This window comes from Macrotis lagotis, chromosome 1 (assembly GCF_037893015.1).
Source record: "Macrotis lagotis isolate mMagLag1 chromosome 1, bilby.v1.9.chrom.fasta, whole genome shotgun sequence".
Lineage (NCBI taxonomy): Eukaryota > Metazoa > Chordata > Mammalia > Peramelemorphia > Peramelidae > Macrotis > Macrotis lagotis.
The window spans coordinates 293390480-293408800 of NC_133658.1; the positions used below are offsets into that span (position 1 = coordinate 293390480).

General features: G+C 36.8%; 1 protein-coding gene across 1 annotated transcript in view; it reads left to right on the forward strand.

Annotated features, from left to right (window-relative positions):
• Positions 1-13383, forward strand: part of ST6GALNAC4 (ST6 N-acetylgalactosaminide alpha-2,6-sialyltransferase 4) — a 60368-nt gene extending 46985 nt beyond the window's left edge. The window contains exon 6 of the mRNA XM_074211075.1: positions 769-13383. Coding sequence (XP_074067176.1) covers positions 769-857 — 89 coding nt within the window. The 3' untranslated portion in view covers positions 858-13383. The remainder of the gene's footprint in view (positions 1-768) is intronic.
• The last annotated feature ends 4938 nt before the right edge of the window (positions 13384-18321 follow it).

The window sequence follows — 18321 nt, forward strand, 5'->3', positions numbered from 1 at the left end:
TTTATATAACCATAAAATGAATAGCTAACATTTAAATGGTCCTTTATTATCTCATTTGACTCTCAAAAACACCCCATGTGGGGTGCACTCTCATTATTTTCCTTATTTAACAGGAAAAAATAAAATCAAGGCTTGGAAAGATGAAGTAACCAAGGGGCGGCTAGGTGGCGCAGTGGATAGGGCACCAGCCCTGGAGTCGGGAGTACCTGGGTTCGGATCCGGTCTCAGACACTTAGTGATGACCTAGCTGTGTGGCCTTGGGCAAGCCACTTAACCCCATTTGCCTTGGGGAAAAAACCTAATAAATATATACATATATATCTATATATATATATAGATATAGATGAAGTAACCAAAAATTAGAGTGTAGGATGCAAGCCCAAGTCCCTACTGACATCATTTTTAACACTCTTTCAACTATATGGCATGATCATCATGAGGATATAAAAGGATGAATCATATCTTTTTTTTTTTTTTTTTTTTTTTTTTTTTAGTTTTTGCAAGGCAATGGGGTTAAGTGGCTTGCCCAAGGCCACACAGTTAGGTCATCACTAAGTGTCTGAGGCCGGATTTGAACTCAGGTACTCCCGACTCCAGGGCCGGTGCTCTATCTGCTTAGCCACATAGCCTCCCCAATATCTTTTTTTTAAAATAATTTTTTTGTTATTCTGAACTTTAAAAACACCCAAACACGAGCAATTGCATGTACAAAGAACAGAAAAATAAGTTTTTATATGAAACTCCAATTTCATTTAATTTCTTTCCTAGGATATATCCTCCCAATCATATCCTATTTCCAGCTGGTCCTACCACTGGTGCAGAAGAGAAATGGAGGAAGGGTTGAGGAAGAGATATAAGGTTTGTTCCCTGCTAAGGAAATTGTTTTTTGAACAAACTTTCCCAGGCCAGGATTTAAATGTGAATAGATGAAGCAATTAATGAGGTATTTTAACTGTAGAGATGTCTCTAAGTCCTATAAAAAAGTTTTACTTAGTAGACTTTATTTTTTAATATTTTTCCAAATACATGTTATAAATGTTTTTCAACATTTATCCATATGTATACGCATATTTTTAAGTTACATAATTTCCTTCCACCCTCCCTTCCAACCCTCCCATCCCCTCAGTGACAAACAGTCAAGTACATATATATGCATTTGTGCTAAACATGTTTACAGATTAGTCATTTTCAATATGAGGAATTAGGATTAAGGGAAAGAAGTATATAAAGTGTAAAGTATAAAGTATATAAAGTATAAAAAAGTGAATGTAGTGTTCATCATATTCTGAAGGGATTTTTTTTGTTTTATTTTTCTTCCTCTGGATGGGGATAGCATTATTCATAGATGATCTAATAGGGTTGTCCTAGCTCTCTGAATTGCTGAGAGGAGCTACATCCATCAAGGTTGATCAATTCACAATATTTTTGTTAATGTGTACAATGTTCTCTTGGTTCTGCTCCCTTCGCTCAGCATCAGATCCTGTAATTCATTCCATGCTTCTCTAGAGTCTGACCATTTATGGTTTCTTATAGAACAATAGTATTCCATAACATTCATATATCATAAATCGTTCAACCATTCCCCAATTGATGGGCATCCCCTCAATTTCCAATTCTTTGCCAATGCAAAAAGAGCTGCTATGAATATTTTGGAACATGTGGGACTTTCCCCCATTTTTTTTATGATTTCTTCTAGATATAGACCTAGTATTGAAATTGCTAGGTCAAAGGGTGATATCAGTTTTATTTCTCTTTGGGCATAGTTCCATATTGTTCTCCAGAAAGGTTGGATCAGTTCACAACTCCACTAGCAATGTATTAATGTCCCAATCCTCATATAATCTCTCTAACAACGATCATTTTCCCTTTCTGTCACCTTAGCCAATCTAATAGGTGTGAGGCAATACCTCATAGTTGTTTTAATTTGCATTTCTATAATCAATAATGATTTGGAACATTTTTTTTCATATGATTATATCTAGTTTTAATCTCTAAATTTGAAAACTGTCTATTCATAGCCTTTGACCATTTATCAATTGGGAAATGACTTGTAGCCTTATAAATTTGATGAAGTTCTCTATATATTTTAGAAATGAGAACTTTGTCAGAATCCCTGGCTGTGAAGATTGTTTCCCAGTTTTTTTGGCAAAAATTCCTTCTAATTTTGGCAGCATTGATTTATTGGTGCAAAACCTGTTTAATTTAATATAGCCAAAATCATTCATTTTGCAATTTATAATGTACTCTTTTTTCTTACTTGATCATAAATTTCTCCCCTTTCCATAGATCTGACAATACTTTCTTGATCTATTCATTTTTCTATGGTGTTGCACTTTATGTCTAAATCTTGTACCCATTTTGAACTTATTTTGGTATAGGGTATGAGATGTGATCTAAGCCTAGTTTTTGCCATTTTCCTGTTTTCCCAACAGTTTTTGTCTAATAGTGACTTCTTACCCCAGAGGCTGTCTTTGGGTTTGTCAAACAGTAGATTACTGTTTCTTTTGAATCTATCCTAATTCATTGATCCATTACTCTATTTCTTAACCAGTACCAAGCATGATGACTGCCACTTTATGGTATAGTTTTAGATCTGGTAGAGCTAAGTCACCTTCCTTTACATTTTTTTCTTCAGTTCCCTTCATATTCCTTTTTTTTTTTTAAGGTTTTTGCATGGCAAATGGGGTTAAGTGGCTTGCCCAAGGCCACACAGCTAGGTAATTATTAAGTGTCTGAGGCCCCATTTGAACTCAGGTACTCCTGACTCCAGGGCTGGTGCTCTATCCACCGCACTACCTAGCTGCCCCTCCCTTGATATTCTCGACCTTTTTGTTGCTTCAGATGAATTTCACTATTTTTTCTAGCTGGGTAAAATAATTATTTGGTAGTTTGATTGGTATGGCACTGAATAAGTAATTTAATTTGGGTAGAATTGTCATTTTTATTATATTAGCTAGACCTAACCATGAACATTTGACATTTTCCCAGTTATTTAGATCTGACTTTATTTGGGTAAGGAATGCAAGGGTTTGCCTTAGGAGGTAGATTCGCAAGTATTTAATATTGTCTATAGTTATTTTATTTTTTGATTTTTTGAAATTTATTTATTTATTTATTTGAATTTTACAATTTTCCTCCCATTCTTGCTTCCCTCCCCCACCTCCACAGAAGGCAGTTTGATAGTCTTTATATTGTTTCCATGTTATACATTGATCAAAATTGACTGTGTTGAGAGAAAAATCATATCCTTTAGGAAAAAATAAAATATAAGAGATAACAAACATATAATACATAAGATAACTTTTTTTAAAATTAAAGGTGAAAGTCTTTGGTCTTTGTTTAAACTTCACAGTTCTTTCTTTGTCTATAGATGGTTTTCTTCATCGCAGATACCCTAAAATTTTCCTTGATTATTGCACTGATGAACTGAGGAAGTCCATGAAGATTGATCATCAGTCCCATATGTCTACATTACTTTAAATGGGATTTTTTTCTATCTCTTGCTCTTGGGCTTGTTCACACACACACACACACACACACACACACACACACACACACACACACACATATATATACCATATTCCCCCATTTATAAGATGCACCTTTTTTGAAAAATCAGGGTCTAAAAACTAGGAGCATTTTATACAGTGGTTATAGATTTCTTTACTTGCATTTCCTGCTTTTTTTTACTTTCCCCTTGTTGTTTTTGTGCTTATTGTTTAGCATGTGTTACTGGTATATTAGGCTACATTTTGCCCAGAAATGGCTCAGAAAAGATTTTCTTACAGTGCTGAATTCAAGTTAAAAGTGATCCATTTTGCAAAAGTGAATGGAAATCATGCTACTGAACTTAAGTTTGGTCCTCCTCCAACTGAGAAAACAATCTGAGACTGGCTATGTGAAGAAGAAATCCTACTGAAAATGCCATGGCAGAAGAAGACCATGAGGCAAGTCAGTAAAACAGCCTGATTTAGACAGAGAAAATGGAAGAGATGGATTGAAGAGCAAAGGGCAATTGGATTTCCTGTGTTCACAAAGATGGTTCAGCAGGAGGCAAGAAGAATTGCTGATGAAAAAGAAGGGACTGATTTCAAAGGAGGACATAACTGGTGCTTCAGATTCATGAAATGGAATGAACTAAGCATGCCTCCATGCACCAGACTTGCCCAGGGAGTGCTTGTGGTCAACCACAGACAAGAGCACAGGAAGGAGAGCAGTCAGAGCCTCTCCTATGGCAGTGATTCATCATCAAACACAGATGAAGACAAGCTAATGGATGGGAGTTTTGACGGTGATGAGGAGTTGTATGAATTTTATGATGAATAAAATTTGAATTCAATAACTTTATGTAATACTTTTTTTTCAAATTTCAGGTCACAAATTAAGGTGCCTCTTATACATGGGGGAAATACAGTAAATGCTGATGATTTATGTGAATTTATTTTATATCCTGCTACTTTGCTGAATTTGTTAATTATTTCACGTAGTTTTTTAAGATGATTTTTGTCATGTTCTCTAAGTATACCATCATATCATCTGTGCAGCACCTGGTAGACTTTATTTTTTTTTAGGACTTTTGCAAGGCAAATGGGGTTAAGAGGCTTGCCCAAGGCCACACAGCTAGATAATTATTAAGTGTCTGAGGCCGGATTTGAACTCAGGTACTCCTGACTAGAAGGCCAGTGCTCTATCCACTGTGCCACCTAGCCGCCCCTCCTGGTAGACTTTAAAGGACAGTTTGGGGGCAAAGTGTATAGAACACTGACCCTAGAGTCAGAAGGGTCTGAGTTCAAATTTTCCCTCAGACACTTAATGCTTTCTTAGCTATGTGACCTTCAGCAAGTCACTTAACCCTAGTGCCTTGCAAAAAAGAAAGAGTCTAAATTAGAGTTGAGGGAGCAGAGTCAAACACAGTCATAAAATGGTAGTAACTTGATGGAAGAAGCAGTTTCAAGAAGAGTGACCCTTGGCAGAAGAGAGTTGATATAAATTCAGTGGAGAACTTGTCCTCTTAATCAGGAGATGACTTCAGTTTCTTTTTCTTTTTTTTAAATTAAGTTATTTATTTACTTATTTTGAATTTTACAATTTTTCCTCTAATCTTGCTCCCACCCCACCCCCACAGAATTCAGTCTGTTAGTCTTTACATTGCTTCCATGGTATACCTTGATCTAAGTTGAATGTGATGAGAGAGAAATCATATCCTTAAGGAAGAAAACTAAAGTATAAGAGATAGCAAAATTATATAATAAGATAACAGTTTTTTTTCCCAAAAATTAAAGGTAATAGTCTTTGGTCTTTGTTCAAACTCTACAATTCTTTCTTTGGATCCAGATGGTATTCTCCATTGCAGATACCACAGAATTGTCCCTGATTGTTGCAGTGATGGAATGAGCAAGTCCATTAAAGTTGATCATCACCCCCATGTTGCTGTTAGGGTGTACAATGTTCTTCTGGTTCTGCTCATCTTGCTCAGCATCAGTTAGTGCAAATCCTTCCAGGCTTCCCTGAATTCCCATCCCTCCTGGTTTCTAATGAAACAATAGTGTTCCACGACATACATATACCACAGTTTGCTAAGCCACTCCCCAACTGAAGAACATTTACTTGATTTCCAGTTCTTTGCCACCACAAACAGGGCTGCTACAAATATTTTTGTACAAGTGATGTTTTTACCCTTTTTCATAATCTCTTCAGGGTATAGATCCTGTAGTGGTATTGCTGAATCAAAGGATATGCACATTTTTATTGCCCTTTGGGCGTAATTCCAAATTGTTCTCCAGAAAGGTTGGATAAGTTCACAGCTCCACCAACAATGTATTAGTGTCCCAGATTTCCCACATCCCTTCTGACATTGATCATTGCCCTTTCTGGTCATATTGGCCATGATGACTTCAGTTTCTTAAAGAAACAGGACCTGAAAGCCTAGCTGAGCCTCTCAGAGGTACTGAGAGCTACTGTCCTTAGTGGTGGTCATTGCAGAGCTCCCTTGAAGAAATGATGAGTTTTCATTTCCCCAGAGAATATAGAAAGCAGTAAAAAGAAAGCAGTTGCTTCTACAACTAAGGGGATGGGTTGAATTATAAAGAAAAGACATAAAATTAGAATAGGAATTGTTAATCAGAATTTTCTTAGGCTTAAAATGAAATAAAAACTTAGCTTTATCCTTGAAGTTTTATTCTCTAGGATCTAATGGGTGGATGATATCATTAAAGATACCAACCAAGAGCTTAATGAGGAAGCAATATTTATAAGAAGGATCATAAAATTTTGGTGGCCAACCAATCAGATTGCAGATTACTACTTAAAGGTGTCACTGATTAGTTTATAATTCTCTAACCCATTTATAAGGTCTGTTCTATGTCAGAATTGACAAAGATCTGATTAGCAACAGAACTACCATCTCCTGTTCTGCCTTGATTTTTTTATATTATCAGACATAATAAAGACATATAAGAATTGGGATTTTCTCCCTTTCCAAAATGTCATAAGTATAAGAATTTAATCAATCTCTTTTAGAGATAACTTGACCAGTTTCCTGCCTTCTCAAGACAGTCTTTACTCTGATTGTTTATACAACTATAAGATCATACTTGCAGATGCAATTAGAGGGATACCAGGTCATTTCATAAAGACAGAATCTACGTTCAGATTTATAAGAGACACAAACCTTGAGGAGGACTTACAAACCCCAATTAGAGTCTGATAAACCAATTTTTGATCAGAACTCTAGAATTAAGAGTATAAAACCTAGAATGTTGAATGAATTAATGAATAAAACAGCATTAGTCCTGGGGTTGGGTATAGATTTATATATCTGTGTCATACACCCAAATAAAAGCAGAAGAACCTAAGGTCCTGGCTTACCCCAAATTGTGGTGAGGAGGAGGTTTAATCAGGAGCTGAGACTCATGTGGGGGAATTAAACCCTTTGAATAGTGACTTCTGTACCCAATCAATGGGAGCCAGGAGAGGGACTTGATTTTTGGGACAAGGAATAAAAAGTTGAGCCTGTGTACTCCATGTATGCCCTCTCTTGAGTCATTCATTCTTAATAACATTGTAATAAAGAATCCTCTTTGCTTCAGTAATGGCAGTTCTGAGATCTTGGTAAGGCACGGGTTTCTTACAGCCCTGAAGTTTTGGGAGATAAGAGTTGTATTGGCCACCCATGTTTCCTCCATTGCATCTCACTGCCATTGTTCTCTAAATTTATGCTTACACTTCTTGTGGATGCTATGTGCATCTGTGACAGAGCATCCTCCAGATTTATGGAGGAAATGTTTTATAGCTACTGTTCTTCCTATATCATTTTAGTACTTATTATTGCTTTGAGATAATTGTGTCTACTGGATGACTGTGAAAAGGAAATTCACAGTGAGCTATAGTTTTTAGGAGTATAGCCTCACAGACTAAATACCTTTCAACCTAAGAGAAGTAATCATCTCACTGGGGACCTAAACTGCAAACCTGTAAGTATACAGTGACCCCAAAAGGTCACCCCCAAAATGTCTCTTTCAAGCCTCAAGCAGTACTTGACTCCTAATGGGTTTAAAAAGATTTCCAGAAAAATGAGGCAAATTTTTCCTAGATCTGAAGGACATTTCGAAAGATTTAGGGGGACAATCTCAAGGATGAGTAAAACTCACAAGCTTTCCTTTAGGCAGAGCAATACCTCTGATTTCAGTCTACCAGACCAAGGGCAAGACAGAAGTACTGAGTCAGCTATCTCAGCCTAAACCTAGACTAGTTGTGGCCATGGAAGAAACCTGCTTTCTGACTTTTAAAATACTGAATGTGGCCTCATGGTGGCATCTCACAGAACAACTATATCTGGTCCAATTCAATTCAACAAACTGGCAGCTGTGTGGAAAGCCTTATGTGAGTGTTGGTGCTATATAAAGGTGAAAAATTATATGATTCACTTAAAATTTGACTTATATTTCTATGTTACTTTAAAGTTTAGAGCACTACGGCTCTGTCTGACTCTGGCTGCAGTTGATTCTCTAAATTCCTACAATCCTCTCTGAGGACTGTGGGTGTTGCACCCAAGGTGATGACACCCAAGTAGGTCAGCTATTCTGCAGCACAGGCTGTCTCCTTGGGAAGAGGTGCTGCTCTAACTCTGGCTACTCATGGTACCCTCTTTGAGAATTTTCTTCAGGTCCAGTGTAAAAGCTACTTCCCTGAGACTATTTCCAACAACAAGCAATCAATAAAGTTGTACTAAAGCACCATTTATACAAAGACAAGAATTTCAATAAGTTCCACCCATTGTTTCTTTTGGTTCTCCTCTTAGTGGAATTCAAGTTTCTGGGGGCTAAAAGTTTTGTTTTGTTTTTGTATTTTCAGTGCCTAGTTAATAAGATACTCAATACTTATTATTCCTAAAGGAATAGCTGGAGGAAGAGGGACAAATTCCCTGTTGGCCCTGATGAGGCAGGCTATGTTTATCTGTCTTGGAGCTTTTTAACTGCAGTTTGAGTGAGGTGCCCACTCTCTTTTATTTTAGTACTTTTTTTCCTTTTTTAAAATGAGACAGTGTTATTTTAGGCTTGAAAAGAGGAATTAATCCCAATTCTCCTATTCCTGCTACTTCCTATATTTAAAAGTAATTGTTTACTCAATAAATTATCTTGAAATAAATAATCCTACCTAGGGAAGGAAGAAAGAAGCCACAGATTTAGAATCTTATGTTCAGTTATTTTTCAGTACTGTCTGACTCTTTTTAAAAATTTTATTTATTTATTTTTAATTACAAAAATTTTAAATTAAAAAAATTTTGCATGTGTATGACTCTTCATGAACCAGTTTGGTTTTGGGGTTTTTTTTTTGGCCAAGACACAATAGTGGTTTGCCATTTCCTTTTACAGATGAGAAAACTAAGTCAGATAGGGTTAAGTGGCTTGCCCATTGTCACATAACTAATAAGTATCAGGGGCCGAATTTGAACTCAGGTTTTCCTTACTCCAGGTCCTTCACTTTTGTCCTGAGTCACAAGATTCAAACCTAGCTCAGCTACATGGTACTTGTGTGAACCTTAGCCTGGTCATTTGATCAAGAAATGAGAGAGAAGTTGTATGCTCTAAACTCAATTCAGGTGCCTGAAGCAGTCTATCCCTGAAACCCAGTCTTCTCTCTCAAAACCAGAAGACTAGGACCTCTTCTCTCTAGCTCTTTCAACTCAGTCCCTCAAAATGGCAGTCAAGGAGCATTGAGTAAACAATCCCCCCACCAATTAGAAGAATATGCAAATATTTCTGACTCACTGAACACACATATACATACATATACATGTATGTGCATGTTTTTGTGTATACATACACATAACTTTTTTTAATCATCTGTGTTTATACTATTTTTCTCAGGTCTGGTAGAATACAAAATCTTTGAGGTCAGGGACTGTTTTATCCCTTCAAAATCCCAGCACTTATCATAGTGGTAGCCTATGCTTGTTAAATTAAATTAAAAGTATAATGGCATATATGTGCCTATTCAGAATAATAGATTTTAAGAGTTGGGAAGGTATCTCAGTGGCCAGCTAGGTCAACCTATACAGAAAGGAATCCTCAAAATTGGCATCCAGTATCTATTGGAAAACCATAAAGGAGTGGTCATTACCTCTCTAAGTAGCCCATTTCCCTCTAATTGTTAGGCAATTTCCCCTGACATCATGCCTAAATCTGCCTCTTTGAAACATCCACCTTTTGTTCCTGGTTCTGCCCTCATAGACCCTCCTCCAAATCACAATCTTTTTTAAAATGACATGTTCCCCCCCGAGTCTTCCCTTCTTCAGCCTAAACATGCCTGTCTTCTTCAGCTAATCTTCTCCTACAATGTGGTCTCAAGATGCTTCACTATCCTGGTGTATTTATTTTTGCTGCCCTGGATACACTCCAGCTTATCGATGTTCATCTTAAACCAAGTGCCCAGAACTGAATTCACACAATCTGCCAGATAGAGCTGATGAGGCTAGAGCATTGTTGGAACCTTCTGTTCCGGGAAGCTTAGGATGGTAGTAACATTTTGACTGTCACATCACAATTGCTGACTTGTATTGAGCTTGAAACACCAATTCATTTTCAGAAGTGCTATCTGCCCATTTCTCCCTCATTTTCTTCTTCTGAAGGTGATTTTTGTATCCAAGTAGAAGGTTTTACATTCATCTCTCTTGAATTTCATTTTATTAGATTCAGCCCAGGACTCTTGTCTGTCAAAATTATTTTAGTACTGATGGTGAACCCCTAGATAAACTCTCCCTCTCAGCTTTAAATCTTAGGTAAATTAATTGAACATGGCATCCACACCTTTTTCCAAGTTACTGATAAAAAATGTTAAATAGTACAGGGTCAAACCTGGATCCTAAGGAATACTCCATTTGGAAACCTCAAGCACTGACCATTTAACAACTGCTCTTTGAGTTTATCCATCCAATCAATTCTGAATCCATTTGATCGTGTTATTATCTCTCCATCTTCTCCACCAGAGTACAGTATGAATGAGATACTTGATCAGAAGTTTTGCTAGAGTAGTTAAGTGGTGAACTGGATAGAGTGCTGGGCCTAGAGACAGGAAGATTCATCTTGCCAAATTCAAAAATTAAACTCTTATTAGCTGTGTGACCCTGAGAAAGTTTCTTAACTCTCTTTTGCCCCAGAGTAAATAACAAAAAGCCCTATTTTCATCATCTGTACAATGAGCTGTAGAAGGAAATGGCAAATCACTCCAGTATCTTTGCCAAGAAAACTCCAAATGGGGTCACAAAGAGCTGGACATGATTGAAATGATTAACCAAATGACAAATGTTCTTGGCACTGTGTTAAGGGCTAGGAATACAAAGAAAGATAAAAGTCAGTCACTCCTCTCTCACAGCAGCTTCCTCCTACTGTCTCTCTTCTGGATGCTGCCTCTCAGTGACATGAGCATCCCCTTCAAAGGCCTTATTAGAAAGAGATTACCTCCTCCCACAATAATTTTTGTCAAAGATAAATTATGGTGTTCTTATTCTCTTGGTTCCTATCATCTGTTTCCATATCCTGAATCTCATCCCATCTCTGCCAGAGTAATCTACTGCTTGCTACTTTCTCAATTACTGGAAGACTCAAGGCCACATGCCACCCAAGCATCTTTTCTCAGGGAAAGAAGAAAGAAGGCAGCTAGGTGGCACAGGAGATAGAGCATGGACCTGGAGTCAGGAGGACCTGAGTTTAAATTCAACCTCAGTCACTTAATAATTACCTAGCTATGTGACCTTGGACAAGTCACTTAACCCCATTGCCTTGCAAAGAAACTCAAGAAACTCCAAAAAAAAAAGAAAGAGAAAATGTGGAGAAAGGAGGAAAGTACAGCAGGAAGGAAAGAAGGAAAAAAAGGAAGGCAGAAAGGAAAGAGGAAATGGGGGGGAGGGAGGAAGAAAGGAAGGAAGAATTTATCAAAAGGCTACTATGTGCCAGATGCTGGCTAAGCATTTTACAAATATTTCATTTGAGTTTTACAGTGACTCTAAGAAGTAGATATTAATAGGATCCTCAAATTATAATGAAGTGAGGCAGACAGGGTCAAGTGTCTGAGGCTGGATTTAAGTCTTTTTGATTCCAGTTGCTACGCTACCCTGACTATCTTCTATAGGAAGTCTTTAGGTTATCCCCATTCCACCTATCCTGAGTCCTTGCTCCCAGTTCTTTTTTTTTATTGAGCTTCATTTTATTGTTCTTTATAGATACTGCAGTTTTTTTTTTTGGTTTATTTGTGTGTTTTGGTGTATTTTTTTTTTACAAATTGGTTTGTAGCAATCTTGTGTCAAAAAAGTTTATTAGTGCCATTTTCCCAATAACATGTGCATACATCATGTCTCTGTCACATTTTGTAATTCTTGCAATGTTTCAACCTTTTTCATTATTATTATGTTGATCTGTGATCAGTAATTTTTGAGATGTTGCTATTGTTAATTATTTTGGGGTTCCAAGAACTACAATAAGAGTATGTGGATATTAAAATCAGTCCAATTTATACCATACAATAACCTCTAAGTGTTCAAAAGAAAGGAAGACTTAATTGACGAAGCTCACTTTATAGTTATCTTATTTTAAGACAATTCACTTGTCACAGTCACTCCAACCTTCAGCATTCATCATTCTGATCAATCAGTAGCCATCCACATCCAACACCAAAAAGATTAGAACTCACCAAAGGCTCAGATGATGGTTAGCATTTTTTAGCAATAAAGTATCTTTGGATATAATATTATTATATGTCTTATAACTATAATGCAGTATAAACATAACTTTTCTATGCACTGGAAAACAAAAAATTTATGTTATTCACTTTATTGAAATATTTAATTTATTGCAATGGTTGAATCCCAAGCCTACAATATCTCAGAGATGTGGCTGTATGCCTGTTGCCTTCTTCTTTCACTGGTTCCTTTTGTGCTTGCAGTCTCTCACCATTGCAAAGCAAGGTGACTCTCTTGTTCAAGGTCCCAAGGATAGGGTAGCAATTGAAAGACCTGAGGCAGCTCTGTTTTCCTTAAGTGTTCAGAACCCAGAAAAAAGAAAGGGAAATGGAAGTGGAAAACAAGCTGCTAGTTATCCTGAGAAAGTGTTAGGGTCAACAAAATTTTGACTACTACAATGCATTCCATAAAGTCTGGTTCTTTGGTTCTATCTGAACTAATCTGTTCATGACATGTGTAAGTATATGTCTCTTATTTAGGACTTCTAAAACTTCAAATACTGTCCAAGTGAATTAATTGATATCACTTGCTGGAAACATATCAAATAAAGACTGTAACTCCTTAAAGCAAAGACTCTGTTGTTCTCTTTAAGGTACTTTAATTTCAGTTTTTGCTCATTTATGCAATATCATTATTTTGCCCTACACCCCTAAACTTAAAGATTTCTCTCAATTTCCATATTTGTGATAATGATTGCCTTAGTACAATGTATTTTTCAGTAGCATCCTAGTTCTTATGGTAAACATGTCTTTGCACCTTAAACAAAGAAGAACCAATCTCTCATTTTGTCCCAGCCATACCATTCAACCAATTGCCCTAGAATAGCTGGGAAATAGAAAATTCAAACACACCTAATGTATGCCAAAGATTATACCTTTTTTGGAAAAGGAAAAACCCTGACTGCTGCTCTTTCCACTTTTCTCTCTTTGCCCTTGCTAGCCATCAGAGGTGCTACATGGGAACACTTGCGTATTAAAATCATTGAGTCCTAACATCCATTGACACTAGACTGAAGTTAATTTGGCATGTCATACCCATATATGTGAGTGCTTTGTCCATAGGAATATAATTTTTGGTTACATATTTTGTAAGATATTTTAGGGTTTGGAGCTAGATTTTTAAAAAAATCATTCATTCATTTTCTTAAAACTGGCACAATTTACTTTTTGTCTTATGTGGTTTTCATTTATGATTTCTTGAAATATAGCTCTGAAAAAACATGCTTTAAAAAAACCTATTGTGTGGGGCGGCTAGGTGGTGCAATGGATAGAGCACCGGCCCTGGAGTCAGGAGTGCCTGAGTTCAAATCCGACCTCAGACACTTAATAATTACCTAGCTGTGTGGCCTTGGGCAAGTCGATTAACCTTATTGACTTGCAAAAAAAAAAGAAAAAACCTATTGTGATTCAAATGAAACTACTTGACTAGCCTTTAGAGCCAAATGGCTCTCACTGAATTGCCAATAATAGCACCCCCCTCCCCCCACAAGCTTTACTCATTTAGGTTTTGATGGTTTAAAATGAGTGTAATAGTAGTTTTTTCTGTTCTGATCAGAAACTCTAAGGGTCTTCCCTTCCCAGGTTGAAATTTTTGTGATGGTAAACTAGCTATCTTTTGTCTCAGTTCCTACTTAGCCCTTAGTTATTGAATAGACTTTGCTTCAGACAACCTGAGGTCTGGGAAAGACCTTAATTTTGAAAAGCCAAGGTGACCTGGACCATCCAGTTGTCCTGACTTTTGTCTTGCCACTGAACTTTGATGTCTCTGAAAGAAGCAAATGACTCTGCACAGATCTGCCTCACTTAAATCCATTTCTCTCTAAGTCAAGCCATTGGTCTTGTGATATTACTGACCATCTTTAAGAATAAAGGAACAACTAAAGTAACACCAACAATTCTCCCCTCTCACCACCCAGGGAAGGATTTGAAGCCATGGGCCTCGGTTTCCCAGAAGGCCCTATGGAAAGAGTTTCTATCCAATATCTCACTAAACCATTTTTGGGGAGTTGCCATCCTCTCCTTGTCAACTGAGAGTTTTATCCTTCTAAACAATTATTTTTCTGGTTCTTTAAGAACAGATTTTGATGGTAAGATCAAGCTTTCACCTAGATACTAAAGAAGACATCCTGGCAATAAATCAATTTAGCAATTGAAAAAAGAATGCTTAGAGAGAATTCCTTTAATTGTAAACAGAATCAAAGCTAACTTTCTTAATCCCATCAAGAGTGCCATCAGCTATCTCCATTGTTTTGAACGTTTTTTAGGATAATTAATTTATTTATTTAGGATAATTTATTAAAATGTTTGATGTCAGCTCCCCTACTCCATCCTGAGTTCCCTTCCCTTCTTGGGTCTCCCTCACTCCAACCCCACCTCTTCCCATCTTGTACTTACCCCATCCTGGATTGGGGGTGCTGTATACTGTCATTGAACAAACCAGATCATGCATTCTGATGATCAAGAGGGATCTGGCTCTCTAGCTAGACAACTCCCAATGAAGGCCTGCAGAACTTTCCACCTAGAGAAATATCAATAAATGTGCTTGTTAATCTATTACGATTTTGCTGTTTCTTAAGTTCAAAACCTCTGATAACATTTGGAATTATGCCCAAAGGGCAACAAAACTCTAGGAATGTAAGCACATTTTTATTTTCATAGCTCAAAATTCAGTGGGGACCTCTGATCTGAGAGTTGATCTGAGAGAGAAGGCCTCTGCAATGCTTGGTAGAAATCCAGTTACAAACACAAACCCAAGGACTGTCTTGCTTAGGCTCTGTGGAACAAAGGGATAACCCATTGAACTTTTAACTCACCAGAGTTAAGATTTTTAGGGTTTTTTTAGGTTTTTTTTTTTTTTTTTTTTTTGCTAGGCAAATGGGGTTAAGTGGCTTGCCCAAGGCCACACAGCTAGGTAATTATTAAGTGTCTGAGGTTGGATTTGAACTCAGGTACTCCTGACTTCAGGGCCCATGCTCTATCTACTGCACTACCTAGCTGCCCAATAGTTAGATTTTTAAACTTATTTTTTTTCAGTGAAATATTTTAAAAGCCTCTGGCTGTTTGACAAAATACAGCACCCATTCCTACTAAAAAAAAAAAATAGAAAATGTAGGAATAAATAGATTGTTCCTTAGAATGATTAGCAATATCTATCTGAAACCGTCAACAAGCGTTATATGCAATGGGGATAAGCTAGAGGCATTCCCAATAAGATGGGGTGGAACAAGGATGCCTGTTATCACCACTACCATTCAATATTGTGTTAGAAATGCTAGCTTCAACAATAAGAGAAGAAAAAGAAATTGAAGGAATTAGAATTGGGAAGGAAGAAACAAAAACTGTCACTCTTTGCAGATGACTAGGTATCCCTAGAGAATCATCTAAAAAATCAACTAAAAAGCTATTAGAAACAATTAGCAACTTTAGCAAAGTTTCAGGATATAAAACAAACCCTCATAAATCCTCAGCATTTCTATATATGACTAGTAAAATACAACAGCAGCAAGAGCTAGAAAGAGAAATCCCATTTAAAGTAACTTCAGACAATATAAAATACTTGGGAATCTACCTGCCAAGGCAGACTCAGAGTCTCTATGAAAACAACTATAAAACAGTTCTCACACAAATAAAATCAGATTTAAATAATTGAGCAAATATCAACTGCTCATGGATAGACCAAGCTAGTATTATAAAAATGACAATTGTACCTAAATTAAACTACTTATTTTGTGCCTTACAATCAAATTTCCAAAAAATAGCTTTAATGGGCTAGAAAAAATTGTAAGTAAATTCATATGGAGAAACAAAAAGTCAAGAATATCCAGGGATTTAATGAAAAAAGTGCAAAAGAAGATAGCTTAGCCTTACCAGATCTAAAATTATAAAGCGTCAGTCACCAACACTGTCTGGTATTGGCTAACAAACAGTGGTGGACCACCAAGCCACCCCATAACATCCAACTTAGATCAATGTATACCATGGACACAACGTAAAGACTAACAGACTGCCTTCTGTGGGGGGTTGGGGGAGGGAAGCAAGATTAGGGAAAAAAATTGTAAAACTCAAAATGAATAAAATCTTTTTTAAAAAAAAAACTGTCTGGGGGTGGATAGGTGGCCCAGTGTATAGAGCACCAGCCCTGGAGTCAGGCATCCCTGAGTTCAAATCCGAACTCAGACACTTAATAATTACCTAGCTGTGTGGCCTTGGGCAAGCCACTTAACCCCATTTGCCTTGCAAAAAACCCCCAAAAACTAAAACAACAACAACAACAAAAAACGTATTGGCTGTGAAATAGAGTGGTGGATCAGTGGAATAGACTAGGTGCAAAAGAGATAGCAGGACATGATTATAGTAATCTGCTGTTTGATAAACCCAAAGAATCCAGCTTCTGGGATAAAAACTGTTGGGAAAATTGGAAGTTAGTTTGTCAAAAACTTCGATTAGACCAACATCTCACACCCTATACTAAGACAAGATCAAAATGAGTACAGGATTTAGACATAAAAGACAATATTCTAAACAAACTAGGAGATCAAGGACTAGTTTACCTGTCAGATCTATGGAAAGGGAAGCAGTTTATGACCAAGGAAGAGATGGAGAACATCATTAAAAAACAAACTAGATAATTTTTACATTAAATTAAAAAGTTTTTGCACTGTAATGAAGATCAAAAGAAATGTAGTAAATTGGGAAACAATTTTTACAACTAATATTTCTGACAAAGGACTCATTTCTAAAATATATGGAGAACTGAGTCAAATTTATTTAAAAAAAAACATTCCCCAATTGACAAATGATCAAAGGATATGCAGAGGCAATTTACAAATGAGGAAATCAAAGTGATACATAGCCATATGAAAATTCCTCTAAATCATAGCTAATTAGAGAAATGCAAGTTAAAGTATCTCATACCTCTCAGATTGGCCAATATAACCAGAAAGGACAATGATCAATGTTGGAAGGGATGTGGGAAATCTGGGACACTAATACATTGTTGGTGAAGCTGTGAATTCATCCAACCTTTCTGGAAAACAATTTGGAATTATGCCCAAAGGGCAATAAAAATGTGCATACCCTTTGATCCATCAATACCACTATTGGGCCTATACCCTGAAGAGATGATGAAAAAGGGTAAAAACATCAGGTACAAAAATATTCATAGCAGCCCTGTCTGTGGTGGCAAAGAATTGGAAATCGAGTGAATGTCCATCAGTTGGGGAATGGCTGAACAAATTGTGGTATATGTACATTATGGAACACTATTGTTCCATTAGAAACCAGGAGGGATGGGAATTCAGAGAAGCCTGGAAAGACTTGTATGAACTGATGCTGAGCAAGATGAGCAGAACCAGAAGAACATTGTAAACCATAACAGCAACATGGGGGTGATGATCAACTTTAATGGACTTGCTCATTTAATCAATGCAATAATCAGGGACAATTTTAGGGTACCTGAGATGGAGAATACCATCTGTATCCAAAAAGAAAAAGAATTGTGGAGTTTAAACATAGACCAATGACTATTACCTTTAATTTTTAAAAAAAGTTATCTTATGTATTATGTAATTTTGCTATCTCTTATATTTTATTTTTTCATTAAGGATATGATTTTTCTTTCAAGACATTCAATTTTGATCAATGTATAGCATGGAAACAATGTAAAGACTATCAGACTGCCTTCTGTGGGGGGTGGGGGGAGGGAATGGAGGTTGGGGTGGAAAATTTTTAAATTCAAAAAAAATAAAAAAGTCTCTGGCTGTTCTGGTATAAATGGAGCCTAATGACTGAAGAACAATTTTTTTTTGGCAGCTAAGTGGAGAAGGGGATAGAATCCTGGGCCTGGAGTCAGAAAGACATTATCCTGAGTTCAAATGTAGCCTCAGACACTGTGTGACCTTAGGCAAGTCACTTAACCATCTTTGCCTCAGTTTCTTCATCTGTAAAATAAACTGGAGATGGGAAAGGCAAACCACTCTAATATCCTTGCCAAGAAAAATCTCAAATGGTGTCACGAAGAGTTGGACAAAACTGAAATGACAGAACAATAAATGTGCCTGGCACTGTGTCTTAAGGGCTGGTGATACA